The sequence below is a fragment of the Meles meles genome, chromosome 21 (genome assembly GCF_922984935.1).
Source record: "Meles meles chromosome 21, mMelMel3.1 paternal haplotype, whole genome shotgun sequence".
In the NCBI taxonomy this organism is placed as follows: domain Eukaryota; kingdom Metazoa; phylum Chordata; class Mammalia; order Carnivora; family Mustelidae; genus Meles; species Meles meles.
This window is the reverse complement of record NC_060086.1, coordinates 8,363,990-8,380,805: the sequence shown is the minus strand read 5'-3', so window position 1 is coordinate 8,380,805 and position 16,816 is coordinate 8,363,990. Positions and strand designations below refer to the sequence as shown.

Sequence of the window (16,816 nt, the reverse complement as noted above, 5' to 3'; positions counted from 1 at the left end):
GCCCCCTCGGGGCCGGGCCGGCGGCCGCCGCCGCCCGCTGGGCCTGGGGGCCCGGGAGGGGCGGGGGTCGCGGGCCGGGCGCCGGGCGCCGGGGGGGAGGGGGCAGGGGCCGCACGCGCCAGGCCCCGCGGCAGGCGCCGCGCCCTCGGGCTCCGACTCCGGCTCCGGCTCGGGCTCGCCATGGCTGCGGCGGCGCCGTGAGGAGGAGTCCGCGTCCTCCGTGGCGGCGGCGGCGGCCGGCTCCAGGCCGGGTTTTGGCGCCGCCCGCCTGCTGCCTCCTGGCGGCTCCTGAACTCCAGCCCCCTCTCTATCAGCCTCTCACTCCGTCTCAATATGTCTCAAGATGGCGGCCAATGTGGGATCGATGTTTCAATATTGGAAGCGCTTTGATTTACAGCAGCTGCAGGTCAGGCTTCTGCTCGCTCGGCCTCTCGCCCGGGGGTGGGGGCTGCGGGCGGTCGCGGCCTCCCCCGGAGCCCCGGGCTGCCCGGCAGCCGGGGGGCCGCGGCGGCGGGGAGGAGGGGGGTGCCGGGGAAAGCGGGGCCGAGTCGGGGACAAGTCCCTCTCGCTCCCCGGCCCCCATTGATAACTCGCTTGATCAGAAATTGATCCTCTTTGTTCAATTCATCGATCAGCCCAAGATGGCGCCGGGAGCCGCCGCCGCCACCGCTGCCCCCGGTGTCGGCCCCCACCCCGGGCGCCCCCCCGGCCCTGCGCCGCCGCCACCGCCGCCGCCGCCGCCGCCGGACCGGGGAGGGGGCGGCCCCGGCGGCCCGCGGGGTGCGCGCGCGAGCGGGGAGCGGGCGGCGGCGGGCGGCGGCGGCGGCGGGCGCTGCGCCGGGAGGGGGCTGCGGCCCGGCGGCGGCGCCCGGCCGCGCGCCCCCGGCCCGCCGTATTCCCGGGGAAAGTTTGTGGGGAGTTGCTGTGGGGGGTGAAGCGCCTGCCTCTCCAGGAGGAGCCGCCGCCGCCACTGCCGCCGGCGCGGCGGAGCTGGGGCTGGTGGCGCTGTGGTGCCGCCGGCTCGGGGGAGGGTCAGAGCGGCCACCGGCGGCGGCGGCGGCGGCGGCGCGGCCCGGCTCCGGCCAGGCGGGCGGGTGGCCGGGCGGGCGGCCGGGCGTCCGCGCGCGCCTCGGCCCCGGCCCCGGCTGGCCCGGGCCCCGGCCGCCGCGCCGGGCTGTCAGCGGGCCGGGGCCGCGCCGCCGTTCCCGCACCCGGCGCTGGGCTCCCCGAGCGGACCCGGCGGTTTGTTTACGTCCGGGCGGGCGCCCCGGGGCCACCCGCAGCCGCCCCGCTCTTTTGTGTGCCTGCACGAGTGGCGCGGGCCGGCCCCTCCGCGGCCAGAGACCCGGGTAGGGGCGCTTGGGGGAAACTTGCGAGGGGCGCGGGCGCCCGGCGCGCGGAGACCGTGGGTCGGAGCGCCCCGCGGGAGCCGGTGCGGACCGAGGGCAGCAACTTTCCCCGAGCGCAGGCCCTGCGCTGCGACCCGGCGCGCCGTCTGCCCGGGTGGGAGACGCTTCCTCCGCGTCGCCTGTCTGGACGGCTCTAGCTCCGAGCCCAGAGGCTCCCGGGGGCCCCCAGTGACCCGCCCGCTCCGCTCCGGCCCTCTCTTCGGGGGTCCTGCCCCCCTCACCCCCAGCAGGATCCGCGGGCGCAATGGAGCGCGCGGCCGGTCCTCTCCGAAATGCCTTCTCCGGTCGGGTTCTCGAAAGCAAAGCCACGGGGGCCCCCCTTGACTGTGGCGTGCCGGGCCACGGTCCGCGCGCCGAGCCCGGGGCGCCGCGGGAGGATCATGCGGGGGCTCCCCGTCCGGGGCCGGTGCCGCCGCGGTGCCCAGGGGGCGCGTTCCTGCCTGCCACCCCCCACCCGGAGGAGCTGCGCGCCCTCGGGGTTCGCCCCGAACCTGCCAGCTCCGCACTCGCGGAGCTTGGACAGCCCCGGGACTCTGCCAGGTGGATGTTGTGCGTAGCCGGAACCAAGTTGAAGGTGAGCGGCGTGTGGGCCAGAAGCCCGGGGAGCGCTGCCGGGGGCGAGGTGGGGGCTGACGGTGGAGGGAGGGGAGGTTGGTCTGCGACTCGCCGGGGCCCTGGGCCATCCGGTGCTCCGGGGGTCCCCCAGCCTTCCTTAGGGACGGCCGCAGCGCCCAACTCTGAGGGGTGCGGGAAGGTAAACTTGACCGAACTGTCCTAACCCGGGGGACCGGTGATAGTGACCTACGATACTTTTAGGAGGGAAGCAAATGAACTCCAGATGCAACCTCGTATGAAATGAAGCGGATTGGATTAAAACGTATATAAATGGAGTCTGACAACTTTCATTGTATACGCTTGTTTTCTCTTCCTGCCTACGTGAGAACGATAAAACACTCATCGTCGTTATGAAATTTCTTAAGATTTCTCGCTTAACTAGGAAGAAGACTATGTGAAATATGTATTTCTGACAAGATTAAAACTTAAAGGAGTTTGAGTATTTATTGACTAAAATAGATTCCTCCAAAGTGTCTATTGTGTAAATTAGATTCCTGAATGTAATGAACACAGCCGAATGGCATTTTTGATAAATTGGTCTACCCCGTTTTAGTAAAAATAGCTCCCTTTTACCATAATTTAATTCCTGTGCTTACTGTAAAACCCGTTGTGGAGTTTTGAAGAGAGAAACCTTAATTTTTTTTTCTTGTCTTCCTGAATGGACATTTAGCTGAACCTCAGTGAGGTTTACTTTTTAAGCATCTTGGCCAAACTCCACGAGAGATGGATTTGGTTTCCAGAGAGGTATTCGATTTTGTGAACCCTTTGACACCCCGAACCCACGGCTGATTAGCTGCTTCAGGATATCACGAGGATGTTTAACTCCGGGATTGGGTTGGAAGTTTCCTTGTCAGTTTATGTGAATGAACTTTAAGGTGTTGATCTTGAAAAAGCAAATTATGGGAGCGAGCATGACTATCATTTTCTGTACGAAGCATCCATTGGCTTTGGGTGATAGGTAAAGATTTGGCCTTAGATGAGTGACTGTTGCTATTCCACCGAGGGTCTGAGAACCTTCATTTGGCTATGGAATGCCAGAGTTCAAGTATAAGGCTAACCTGGTTCTCTCTCTGGGTCCTGAAGAGGCCTTTTGAGTTGGTGTCAAGTTTAACGTCATCTCTGTTCCCACAGACAGTAAGTGAGCCAATGAGACTGCAGTTTGAGAAGAGAGAATTCATTAGTTTCAGACTCTTCTCATCTTTCCAGAGCCCCTGACCCAGAGATCGGTTGGCCCGTGTAGCCCAGTGCGGGCTATGGCCCTGCCCCCTGAGGATAAAGAGGCTGGGTCTTGGGTAGACTCAGACCCAGGTTGGGGACACGAAAGTTGTGCCCCTCCCATGCTTCTGCTACGTGGCAGGGCCCCGGGCCCTAGTTCTTGTCCCTCGGGTTGGTCTTGAAGCTGCCTTGGGGTGTGGACTGAGTGCCCAGGAAGAGAGCTTCTGAGATTGAGCTCTATTTCGTTTCCTTTTGAGTCCCAAAGGCTTGTGGTATGGAAGAGTCAGTGTTTTGGTGCTGCTAAGACTAGTTGGACAAGTTTTTTATCCTACCCCAGACTTGTAAAAACCAGGCTTTTTTTTTTTTTTTTTTTTGGGTAACAAGAAAAACACCATTGTATAAATTTGCCTTTTAAATACATGTTTGAAAAGAGGACACTTTCTAAAATGAGCTCATGTAACTCTGTGTGTGAGTGAAGCTTTTGGGGACAGGGCCTGCCAGTCAGTGACTGGCTTCCCTTTGGGGCGTTATTCCAACCTGATGACTCGTGCTCCCCTTTAAGGAGTTTCTGCAAAAGTAACCTTGAAACATTTTCCTCTTTTTCAAAATCAGGAAATAATTCAGTTTTGCCGAAAGTCTGTCTCTCTGATAGGTTTTATGTTGTGTTTTCCTGTTATGGCAGTATTCCCCAGAAGTATATTATTTTGATTACAATAAGTATCCCATTCAGTACCCTTTAGAAAATACGGAGGAAACAAAATCATCAAGGAGTCCTACACAGCTGCTGCCTTTGTTTTCTTGGTTCTTTTAATATCGGTGTCTTTGAGATTGGGTGTGGGAGGGGGTCATTTTCAGTGGATTAAAGGGTTTTTTTTCCCCCCTTCTGTGTGAAACTATGTAGTTTTTCTTTCTTTCTTTTTTTTTAAAGGTGCAAAGCAGTGAAGGGATGGGGTTGTGCTAGAACTCCTGACACAGCTGGGTCTGTCCAGTCCCCCCTCTGCCTTCTTCCCCTGTTTCACGTAGCTCCTGCCAGTAGTTAGCTACAGGAGGAAGTTGAGAGGGCAGGGGGGACACATTGCCAATCCCCTAAGGAATCACTCTCTCCTAATCCACCGAGCTAACCTGAAAAATGCTGTCTGGGGAGCCGAAGGAGCCCGAGACCTTTAATGGTGTTTGAAAATGTCTGCAGCCCTAATTGTGTACAATTGAAACGGACCCCGCAGAAGGGACAGTAGTCAGTGCTTCTTGGCCAGCACCCCTCCGGGTCTGCCTGTAGCCGTCTACAGTCCCAACTGCTCCCGAGGCTGTGCTCCCGGTCCATCTGAGGACTCAAAGCGAGCTTCGAAGTAGATCTGTATTGGTTTCAGCTCACTTCTGAAGCACAAGGAACATCCTCAGTGTAACGAAGGAAGGACAAATTTGTTAGAGGGAAGCGGGCACATTTTTAAAAAAGAGAAATTCATCACGTGAAAAATCCCGACAGACCTAGGCCAGATTCCTCCCTGTGCTCTTTGTTTTACACAGTGTTACAGGTTTATACATTTGGCGTCATGTAAATTTCACGTACTTGAAAGGCAGGCGTATCTGATGGCCGGTCCCACAAACCTGACCTTCAAATTACTTTACTATATAGGACCCTACCTTACTTTAGGAATTACTTAAAAACGGATATCTAGTTCAGTTAACATATAAGCATGTAGATATATAGTTGCTTTTCCTGTGAAAGGTCTGATTTTTACAAGTAATTGTCAAAGATAGAAGGCGGTTATCTTGTTCTATTGTTTTGTCTGAAGCTCTGCATTATGGCTGCAGAGAGTGAGTTTTGGTTTCCACTGAAATTCCCCTGCCTCTGATTGTTTAAACCAGACCCTTAATCTTATTTTAACATACTTAAAACGTTCAAAAAACCCGGAAGAATTGTTTTGTATAAGTAGCAAGTGAATGTAGTTTAAACACTCAAGCAATTCTGGTATCTAATTGAAAACAGGTGGAATTCTTGGAATCCTGTGTTTGAATCTTATTATAGCAAAGCACAGAGACACTTTTTACTTCTGGCCATTTGTTTTGTTGAAGCTATTTGAAGAGGGGCCCCGTGACCTCTCACTGTGCCCCACTACTGTTTACCTGGACGTTCCAGTCATGCTGGGCATTTTAGGAACTAGATGTCCGTGTCTGTCTGGACACCCAAGAGAATGGTGCATGTGCCGATCATGGGGTGAAAAAGGAATCGTAATGTCATAATTAGAAGTGTGATTTAATCTCTGTATTATATAGCGCTCATGACAAAGTTGTGGTTCACCTACCTGTGATTTTAGATTTAATACACATTTATTGACATGAGCATTTGGATAAATTTTATTACACCCCGATAATGATTTAGAATTCAGAGAGAAATTACTTTTCCTAAAAACTCTACATTTAGGGCTATAAACTCACATAGTCCGTCCGTCCCCCCCCCCCCCCCCCCCCCCCCCCCCCCCCCGCAAAACAAAACAAAAACCCAAACAAACCAACCACCAAACTGAGTTGGTTTCAACAGATGTCAGTGGTGGGACTCTCTGAATTATCCCAGCCACCTTTCCTGTTCTAGTTTTCAGAGCCGGCTAAACAGCCCTGGTTTTGCTGTAAGTTTAAGAAGCAGGCTTTGGTTGGTGTTTAGGTATTGATTTTATTGAAGAGGACAGCTAGGGTCTGTATTGAGCTGTTGCTGTGCCACAGTTTCGGATTTGCTGAGCTGTAATCAGTCCCCATTTCAGCTGTCTTCTGAGAAAGTGTGTAAAGGACAGTGGCCTTTGGCTAGGTGGGAGCTATCCCTGCAGGAAGTGACCTGGGATTAAGTGGGGGGGGGGGGACCTTCATCGGCCCCATAGCAGGAACAGCTTTGAAGCACCTTTGGTTTTTAAAAAGTACACGTTCTACCTTATTCCCATGATATGTCGCAGTTAGAAAAACATAATGAGGGCAAACAGGGGTTTCTGAAAGACATCTAATTTGTTGCAAAACCCATCGAGGACCTTTCCTTCGAAAAGTAAACAACTCTCTAATAAAAATAATTCTCATTCTTGCTGTAATTAAATTCTGAGAGGATGATGTTAGTGCACGAAATAAATCTTGTCATTTTCTTCATTTGAATCTGAAGGTTCTCTCTTGCTGCAGCATGCCGAGGGCAGTGGGCAGAGTTTTTGTGTTTATTAGAGCCCTGGGCCATGGGCAGCCCAGGAAGTTCCTCAGTCGTGGTTGGTAGGATTCCCACCTAGAGAGGACCCCCCCCCACCCCCCAATCAGACAGGTGGCTGGAGAAGGAGGGAGGTTGGGAAGCGTTCATTCTTCCCAGGAATTTACCCAGCACCACAAAGCAACTGGGAAAAATAGCCAGGTAGGAAATTCACACGGAAATGAATAGATTCTCCTTCCTTTCACTGAACACTCTGAAAACGAGTTGGCCCAACCCTTTATAAAACCCAAGAGGCCACAGTGGGGCCCGCTCAGCTGACAGTTGAAACCCTCAGTGCTTCTGACTGTGATTTATGAAGTTAATGTTGGAAGAAATTACCAGAACTTACTCGGAAGCTCGTTCTCTCTTAGCATTATCCTGAGCCTGCCAGCATGGGGCTTGTTTTCTTAACGACATCTTTGTATTTGGCCATGTTTATTCAATAAGTTAAAGGAGTTAACGTTTTTTAAGAAGTTAGGTATGGTTGCGAGGTGTTCCGAGTTTGGTGAAGGGAAAAACAAATTGACAAATGAACTCTTTCTTAAGTGAACGTTGCGAAATTGCAAGAAATGGAATGCCATTCTGACTGTCATTAAGATTTTATTTGGGTGTTGACAGCTTTTTGCTAAATGTAAGGCGTTCAGATCCTGTCCACTTAAGCTGGGAAACAAACAAACAAAAAAAACTCCAACTAGCTTAAAAGCTTGTTCCCAGTTTCCTCCTAAAAGTCTCTCTTACCTTGGTTCTTTCCCCCCAGCACATTTTTAATATTTTATTTTCTCATACAGTTTTATGTTTTTAAGACCAAAAAGAATAGGAAGTCCTTTTAGGCATCTCGGTTCTGTTGATATTTTAGACCTGTGAGCGAGCGTCTTTGGTTGATCGCCAGCTTCCCTCCTGTTTTTCGGGGAGTAATCGCTGTTTAGGTCAGAATGGCTTGATGAACGCTAATAAATGACGCCAAAGGTAAATCCTTGTCGTCAAGAGCCTGAAGCTGCAAGCAGGAGCCAGGCCCATGGGCTGTGGGGAAGGAAGGGCCTCAGAGGCGCCGCTGCTCTCAGCCGGGCGCTGCCAGCCCTGGGCGCCTGCTGTCTCCACTGCCTGCCATTTCTTGCCCCTCGTCTGAGCTCCGGCCCTGCCAAGCCTGTCCCCCTCCTGTGTTGTGACAACTGTTGTTTTCGTATTTTTTTTTTCTTGTAAGTATTTGTGGAGCTCCATTATTTTGAGATTCTTGGAAGAAAGATACTATGTAAATGAAAATTAAAAATAAAATTCTTGCTGGAGGGAATTGTGCATTTAATTTTTCTGATTAGGTTTGGAAAAGACTTTTTTTTCCCTTACCCTGAAAATAGGAACATTCTGTTGCTCCTATCACCATTTTTGCTTCATTCTGAAAGGTGTGGCAGATAATGGTGAAACATGTCTTTTATTTTCTGTTTTTCACCATGGTAGTTGACCTAGAACTTGAACCCATGAGATTCTGTGTACAGTGAATTATTTCTGTTTCACATTGTTCTGCTCTGCCCTCACTGAGCTTGTAGGTAGCAACTGCCCATAGAACACAGACCTTCTAAAGGGAGAAAGATTTTGAGTCACCGAACACCCAGAAGTTAAAACTAAAATTATGGGTGACCCCGCGAATGAATTTCCAACTTCCCTTCTTGTTCACAGGGCAGAGACGTTTTAAGTCTTAAGATTCTGAAACAGAAAACTGCGACTTCAGGAGCATTCGTGGAAGCATTGATTCACTGGGATTGCTTCATTTCAGCTGTGCCTCGGTTCCTGGCTTACATAATAGCGTGTGTTGTCCCAGCATTAGCCGAGGTGGGGGGCAAGGTCAGGTTTGGGGTCATGCTCCTGTTCCGTTGGCATGTGAGGGGGCCCGGGAGCCGGATGGGAAGCCCGGGCTGCTGCAAGGTGCCCATCCAGGAGACTTGGTTCACTACGGACCCCAAAGTGGCACGTGAGTTCAGGGGGCCAGTGAACACCAAGGGCCTGGAGAGCGGTGCTAAGTGGTCAGAAAGACGTCTCTCCGGAGCTGGTCACCTTGGCAGGATTGGGGCAGGGGCGGCGCTCCATCGTCTCTCTTCTCCCCACTCATATTTGTCAGCATTGGCGTGGGATCGGGAGAGGAGAAGGGTATTGCCAGTTGCGGCTTAAATGTCACTGTCAGGGGAGCGAGAAGTGGTTTGCAATTGTTTTACTTTGCTCCATGTTGGTATGTAATTATGCTGTCATTTTACGACGCACCAGTACTTGAATAAATCGTGTGTGTGTGTGTGTGTGTGTGTGTGCAGTTGGTTCTGGGGGCTGCTTGTTGTATGCAAGAGCCGGATCTTTCTAGCACACGAGAGCTGAGCTGAGTGTGTAGCCTTTCCTTGTTTCAAAAGTGTCTTGGAAACAGGTCACAGTCCATTATAGACGTGGCTGCCGGATTAATCCTCCCAAACCATTGATCCCATCATGCTGTTCTTTCTCCTTCAACTCCCACAGGGGCTCACTTGGGTGCCGAATGGAGACCACTTTCCTTAGGCAAGCACGCGGAGCTCCTGATGGCTGGCTCCACTTACCCAAACCTCTTGCTTCACTTAAAGATCTGGGCTTGATGCTCACTTTGGGGAATGCTCTCACCCTCCCTCTGCACATCAGAATATCAAACCTCCTTTCATGCATTCCGTTCCTTCCATTCTGACCCAGCGCTGCGGGACCCTCTGTGCACCAGGCGCTGGTGATGCCGGGCAGGGTCGCAGCCCTCGCCACCTGGGGCAGCGGGCAGTGGGCATTTGGTCTGTGACGGAGCCGTGTGCCGTGAGTCGTTGGAGGGCTGCAGCAGAAGGGAGTCCTCATTGGGGAAAGCCTCGGGGCAGAGAGAAGGCCTAGGCTGAGATCTGTGCACCGGGGGAAGGGTCGGAGAGAGGGCATCCCAGCAGAACAGCTGGGGCGTGGCTGGTGGTCTCTGAGGTCTGGCTCCCTTCCCTGGACCCCGTGTAGCATCCGCCATGGCTTCCGGCTGTCCCTCACCACTCAACGCTGCTGTTCTGCCCCTTATGTTGTCCTGTACCTGCTGTTTCGTCCAACCCTGTACGGTAGCACCCAGCAAGTCCCGCGGCAGCAGCATGCCGGCCTGGAGGGGTTACAGTGCTGGGTATTCTGGTCTCAGACTCATTCAGCTGATTCACTTAAGAGTGCAAACGGAATTCTCCTTAGGATTGTGCAAGGGAGATAGCTTATATGAAAATGGCTGTGTTTTGAAAGCTCCTGTTAAGTGTGTACTGCAAAGGAACCTGCATTTCTTATTTATTTCCATTTATTAAATTCCATCTTTGTAAAGCGACCTGTACATTGGTTAAAATATATGTAATTGTATTTGTGGTACGTAAAACATGGGGGAAAAATCCACATTTTTAAAAATAGAATTAGGCAGAACAATTCTTTGACAAAGATTTATTCTCTGACTCTGCCCAGAGCCTGAATGGGAGGAAACTTCCCCCTAAGAAGGGGGAAAGTGCTATTGTAACGATTAGAGCCCGACCAGTGCAAGGGAAAGCAGGCAGCAAGAGGCCTGACGGTCTGGGTGTCAGCCCTGGAGAAATGTCCCTCATGTGCTCAGCCCGCAGGAGCCGCCCCACGGGCCTGGTAGGCCTGGCGTGCGGCGAGGCAAAGGCCCTGGGCCAGGCCCTCTCCTGAGCACTGGCCTTCATAGTCTGCATGCTTTCTCTGCTTCTTCATTTACAAAGAAAGTACCTAGGATATTTTTGTGGAGGTGACGTCACTGTCTGGCCGCATAAGCATTTGCATGGATTTGGGGAAGTGAGGGTTGCCAGGGGCAGCTGAGAGGAGCCACAGACCCCAGGGGCCTGCCTGGGTGGTTGATGGGGGCGGGGTGGTCCTCCCCCCCCCCCCATCCACAGGGACTGGAGGAGGGAGAGGAGCCAGGCTGGGGGAGAGGGTATGCTCCTGGTGGCATCTGTGGGATTTGTGGGAGAGGGGGTTCAGGTGGGAATTCAGGGGCTGAGCCCTGGAGAGAAGGAGAGGGGAGCTCAGCAGAGAGGTCGGTGTTGAAGTGTAGATGAGAACTTGAATCCTGGGGGTAGGAGCCTGGGGAGGACTTGTCTGCTTTGCAGTTGGTACACCAGAGGCCGGCATCATTTGTGCTGGGGAGGGCTGGAGAGCTACTCTTAACCGGGGGACCCCCGCCTGAGTGTTCACTGCTCAGCGTTGTTGTGCGTAGTGGATATATAATAACTGGGTTCATGCCCACTGGTGACAAGGCAGTCTTCAACTTTCTTTCTTTCTTTTTTCTAAGTATACACTGACAGCTATCATTTCCCAAGTACGGACCAGGGGCAGGTGCATTTGAGGCCCTTGATTTCCCTCCAGTCATCCACACCACGGTCCCGGGGAGGAGAGTGGACTGGCCGGTTGGTGAGAAGCCGGAGAGCAGCGTGGCTTTCCTGCTGATCCCTGCCATCCATGAGACCGGTTTCATAGAGGCCTGGCGTCCTTGGATTGAGGCTGTGGGAGTCTTCAGGAGTGGGACCCAGGTCCACGGACCACCTGAAGTGAGCCCAGGGCCGGGGAGGTCACTTAATGTGAGCGGCTGGAGTTGGAAGTGAAGCCTGGGGGGTGGGCGTGCACGTACCTGGGTTGACCTCGGTGGGCAGACCCCTTCTGGCTGAGACCTTGTTGGATCTGAGAAATTTCCTAGAGCCTCCCCAGCCTTGCGACTTGAGAAACCACTCGTAGTGCTTGAGCTCCCCAGAGAAGGGAATCCGATCCTCCTTCGCCTGGCACCAAGCGTTCTCAGCAGCAAACGTTACCTGATAGTTGGGGCGCAGCGATCGCCTCGAGCCCAAAGCAGCCCTCCTTTCTGTGCCCCCTGCTGGCCTCCATGTCCCATCTGTGCAGGCAGCAAATGTGTCGGAAGAGATTTGGGGAAATGGTAGTAGGCAGGAGGGAGGCCTGATCATGGGACCTGGACCATGGGGAAGGAGGAAGGGAGGGAGGGACGGAGCTGGCAGGGGCGAGGCGGGCTGGGGAGCACGACTCTAACCAGGGCTGTTCTCTGAGACACGGGCCTGAAGCTGGGGCTGGGAGCAGTTTGCTTTAGAGCCTAATATTTACGTGTCCCCCTGTGCTGGCCAGGACACGATCCCCCCTCGCTCAGTCTCCGGGAGTGCAGTTGATCTAAACGCTGCGTGGATGCTTGGTTCACATCCGGGCGGCATCACCTGACAGCACCAGGCACACGGGGTTCTGCCCTCAGTTAGACATCGGAGGCAATGTCGGGGTGCGTTCAGTGAGAGACTGCCTTTGTAAGGCGTCTGTCCCGAGAGAAGAAGTCCCCCCCCCCGCCCCCATCTACTCCTTAGGTCTCAATCTAGGTTAGTCAGGGAATTATCGTGGGAAAATGGAGCTTTTAGGCTACTCTGAATTCGGATGACTTTTTTGCATGTCTGATTTTTTTTTTTTTTTTGGATGGTGCAGCTTTTTTTGGTAATGAAGTTATAAATTAAAAAAATACCTGCAGAAAGGTGCAGAGGTCTTAGAAATAGGCAGCATGTGTGAGTGAAGCTGTGGCAGTTTGTTTGGGGGTGAGTCGCAGACTTGTGGGGCCCATTCATTCGGGGGAGGCTGTCTCCATGGTGCCCGATCACCCCTGGGGCGCCAGGAGGAGGAAGCCCCCGGCTCTGCTGGTCAGGGAACCAAAGGACACACAGGATCCCAGGTGTCAGGTTATCAGGGCGGCGGTCTGGGAAGATGAGCTTCGGCCATTTCACTCCATTGATTTCACCTCTGCTGGGACGGGCACTGTTCTAGCACAGGATTCTAATGGCCAGAACAGTGGGGAAACCCCTGCCTTCAAGGAACTTACATTCTGGCAGGGGAGACAGAAAGTAAGCATAAGGGCTACATAAATTTCTTACTGCATGTGCCCCGGGCGCGGAACAGACAGCAGGACCTCTGTGCAGAGAAAGCCCCACTGAGTCACATGACTCAGTGACCGGCCAGAGTGAGGAGGGCGAGGTGGTAAAGACAAGCAGGGGAGGGGCACCTGGGTGGCCCAGTCGGTTAAGTGTCTGCCTTTGGCTCAGGTCATGATCTCCAGGACTTGGAATTGAGCCCTGCGTTAGGCTCCCTGCTCAGCAGGAAGCCTGCTTCTCCCTCTCCCCCTGCTTGTGTTCCCTCTTTCTGTCAAATTAAAAAAAAAAAAAAAAAAAGGATAAGCAGTGGGGAGGAGACTGTGTGGAAGGCCTAGTCCTGGGGAGAGATGGGGAGGGACAGGGGAAGAGATACCAGCCTGAGTACGTGGGGTGAGGAAGAGGGAGGAACCTGGGCCCTGGTGTTTTGGGACAGGGCCTCTGGGGTCGTGGGGGCTGTGGCTGAGAAGGGGCCGCCTGTGGGCGAGGTGTCAGCGGAGAACTTGAGTGTGGGAGCAGGGCAGGGAGGGAGGGGCCTTCTGGGTCCACTTGCCCCTGAGCGTCCGGCAGGCCCGTGTCGCCTGGCGCTGGCCCTCGCACACTGCTGCCGGGCCGGGCCCCACGGGTTTATTAAAAGCAGGTGGGGTGACTGCCCTGTACTTGAGCGCTGGGCGTGACTCAGATGTGCAGGGAGCCAGCCTGGAGTTTCTTCCCTGTTTGCTTTTTGTCGGTAATCCTTTGTAATTCCCCAGTTTCATGATGTAATTTTAATGGAATTAAACTTGAACACTTTGAAATTATGTAATTAATTACGTTCAGCTTCAATTACAATGACTAATTATAGCGTGATACCTGGTGGCAAGTCAGGTAGGTAGGGACTGGTGGGGTCTCGCACCTGCCAGCCATCAGGACAGCCACCTTCTGGGCAGCACCCGAGCCACCTGCACCCTGGGGACAGGGCGGCCGCCTCGTGGGTTGCCTGGGGTGCCTTCCAGTCCCAACTCTCCCAGAGCGGCTCCCTGGGACAAGTCGACGTGCGAGAAGCGTGGGGAGGGTGTGTGGCGGCGTGCGGGAGGGGGGTTTGGGGATGCCAAGGCTCGAACTTGTTTGCAGGTTGAAGAGTCCTCACTTGTAAGTTTGGGGTGCCGGGAGGAAGCTGAGGGCCCTGTTGTGAGATCCTTCCGTTCTCCCCCGGGTGCGGGAGGGAGGCTGCTTTCAGGGCCATGGGAAGTGTCAAAGAGTGGCTCAGACGGTTTACGCAGAGAAGAAAAGGTGTGAGAACCACCTTGGGGTGAACAGCAAAGGTGTGAGTGGGTTTAAAAAGGTTCCTGTGCGTTGTTATTTCCAGGTGGCCGAAGTGCAGGGCTTCTGGAACCAGTAAACGGAGCCTGGGATGCCAGATCCGAGCTCTGTGTCTGTGGACTTCCCAGAAAGTCTCCCTCCACTTTGCACGCGGTGGTGGTTTGACCTTGTGTTAGGCGGAGGGGCTGTCTAGCTGGAAACACTCACCTGAGTTGACTGCCGCCCCCTAAGGCACCCACATGTCCTCCTGCTGGGGGACAAGCAGCTCCAGGATGGGGGGGGGTGGGTGCAGCGTTCCCACGGGGATGGAGTGGTCGGGCCCTTCTGCCCTGTGCCGGCACAGCTGCCCGCCTGCCCGTCCTGACCCCAGACACACCTGCCATCCAGCTGTTCCTCCACGGAGGCTTCTCGGAACGGGCTCGAAACACAGGCGCCTGCTTGTGGCATCGGGGGCCAATGTGCCGAGTCTGCGAGGTGCCTGCTGTTTGCTCGAGAGGCTTAGGGCGTTTTCCCAAAAGCTGATTCTTACATGTCAGAGAGGTTTTCAAGGTGCTGTCTTTAGGTATTCCAGCATATTCCTTTCCCCACTGGGTGTGTGGAGGGGGCCTCCCTGGCCAAGGAGCCCCTGCTCTCAGAAGCTTGAGCAGAGGCTGTGATTTGGGTTAGGGCCATTAGGATGTCTGAAAATCTGACAGACCTTTATTTTTTAAGGGACAGTGTGACCTGGAAACGTTTGAGTGTACAACTAGTTTTCCATTTTGGTGTGGGGGGGCGATGGTGCGGCGTGCTCTTGAAAACACTTTTTTTTTTTTCTATTGAACATGCTTCAAAGAATGGCTGCCCGGACACAATGCCCAGTACCTCTGTTCTGTTACTTTCTACTTTTCTTTTCTTTCCTTTCCTTTTTTTTTTTTTTTTTTTTTAATGTAAGCTCTACGCCCGACATGGGGCTTGAATTCCCGACCCCAAGATTAAGAGTTGCGTGCTCTACCGACTGAGCCCAGCCGGGAGCCCCTCTTTTCTCTATTTTTTAAGATAAAATTCATGTACAATCCACCGCTTTAACCTCTTTAAACCATGCACTTTGTTTTTTTTGCACGTATTCATAACGTCCTGCAACTCTCACCGCAGTTCGGGTCGTGCAGAACACTGCCCGCACTCCAGCCAGAAGCCCGTACCTGTTAGCCCTGACCCCGCCTCGGCCCCACCCCCTTCCCGCCGCAGGTTCCCTGTACCCATTCCTCTACTTTCTGTCCCAGTGGATTTGCCTGTTCTGGGTATTTCACATGTGAACGGAATCCTACAGTGTGTGGCTTTCTGTGTCTGGCTTCTTTTCGCTCAGTGTAATGTCTTCCAAGCCCGTCTGTGTTGTGGGTCAGATCCTCACTTCATTCCTTTTCAGGGCTAACTAATTTCCCACGGTATGGACATACAGCATCTGATTATCCTGTCCTAAATGATGGGCATTTGGATGCGGTTTCTGCTTTGGAGCTGTCGGGAATAAGGCTGCTGGGAACACCTATCCGTGGGCAAGTTTTTGTGCCAAGATTGTGTTCAGGTTTCTTGGGTCCGTACATGGGCGTGGAAGTGGTGGGTCAAACATGGGGGACTCTGTCCACAGTTTTGAGCTTGGCCTCTTGTGTGTAGCTCCTATTTGTTCCCCTGGGTTCTTGTTTTAACACGCAGGCGGCTCCCATCTTCCTCTGGCCTTCTCCTTGGGGCCTGGCGTGGCGGCGCTGTCCCCCTTTGCAGCCAGTGCGATAGACACAGGGGCTTGGGGAAAGGCTGCGTGTTTGGCTGAGAGCAGTCCCTGGTAGTCGCCTGCCCAGGGTGGCTCCCCTCCCCTGTGCGCCTGCCTGCCTCCTCACTCTGTCCTGCTGCTCCGGGAAGAAACAAGAATTTTGGCTAAACTGTCCTGGCAGTGCCTTCCCCCGGCCACGCGTCGTGGGTATTTCACTTTCTTTTGGCCACGGAGACGGGCAGTGTCTGAGTTGCTCATGAGAAAGTGCTTCTTCTCTCATAAAAGGAGGTGAGCCGGGACAAAGCCCCTCTGGAGCCTGGGGGTCAGCTGTCACCGATCTGAGCATTGTAGCCCTCCCTCACCCCTCGTCCCAGAATGGGGCAGATGCAGGGGTGGCAGAGCAGGAGGACGGAAGGGGCCTGGGCTCTCCGTCCTGCGGTCACCTGCCCCCAGCTGTGTGCGGCACGGATGAAGCAGGAGTATTATATTTACCATCCAGATGGTAGGAAGTTTCTTTTGGCTGCTCTGCTGGCGTGGACTTCCGGGTGATGGTTTTGAGATGCTCCAGTCCTGGGTGACCGTGGACTTGAGAGTGTGAGGAGGAACGTGTGCTCCAAGCTCGCTCTCCTAGTAGCAGGCAGGATCCCATTTGCCAAGCCAGATGTCCCTCAATACTTTGGATAGAGCCAATAAAGCAGTAAGCAATTAGAATGGTTAATATTCAGTTAAGTATAATTAGAATCGGGTGTGAATTGTGAATGGAATTGACAGGTTCCATAAGTTACAGCAAAATACCAAATCTTTTAAGCTGGCTACATGTGTCTGTGTGGGTCTGTCTAGCCGGATGGGTGTGTCAGGGCCCCTCTGGAGTGGAATCGCCTTGAGGGGCCGTTACCAACTCAATTCACAGTCATTTTCAGAGTTTGGGGACAGCTTGCCAACTGTTTTTGTCATGTTAATGATTGAAATCCTTAAGTCAAACTATAAGAGTTTTTTTTTTTTTTAAGATTTTATTTATTTATTTGAGAGACAGAAATCACAAGAAGGCAGAGAGGCAGGCAGAAAGAGAGGGGGAAGCAGGCTCCCCGCCGAGCAGAGAGCCCGACGTGGGGCTCGATCCCAGGACCCTGAGATCATGACCTGAGCTGAAGGCAGAGGCTTTAACCCACTGAGCCACCCAGGTGCCCCAAACTATAAGAGTTTTTAACACTCATGTGTACACGAGGGGCAGGAAAATCCAGATTCCTATTTTCTGCCTGCCTCCAGGGTGCACGTGTGAGCGAGTGTGCGCGTGTCTCTCTCGCCCTACATCACTCCTCAGTTCACAGCAGACCTGATTCATTGTATTAAGTTTTTCCTCTGACCATCCCTCCACCCCCCGCTGTGCTAGTGTGTTCCG

The 16,816-nt window shown here is 53.6% G+C and overlaps 1 protein-coding gene across 1 annotated transcript in view; it reads left to right on the top strand.

The window, feature by feature from the left end:
* Positions 1-1,137: 1,137 nt before the first annotated feature.
* CUX1 (cut like homeobox 1) overlaps positions 1,138-16,816 on the top strand; it is a 338,009-nt gene continuing 322,330 nt past the window's right edge. Inside the window, 1 exon segment of the mRNA XM_045994176.1 lies at positions 1,138-1,983. Within this exon segment, the coding sequence (XP_045850132.1) occupies positions 1,654-1,983 (330 nt within the window). The 5' untranslated portion in view covers positions 1,138-1,653.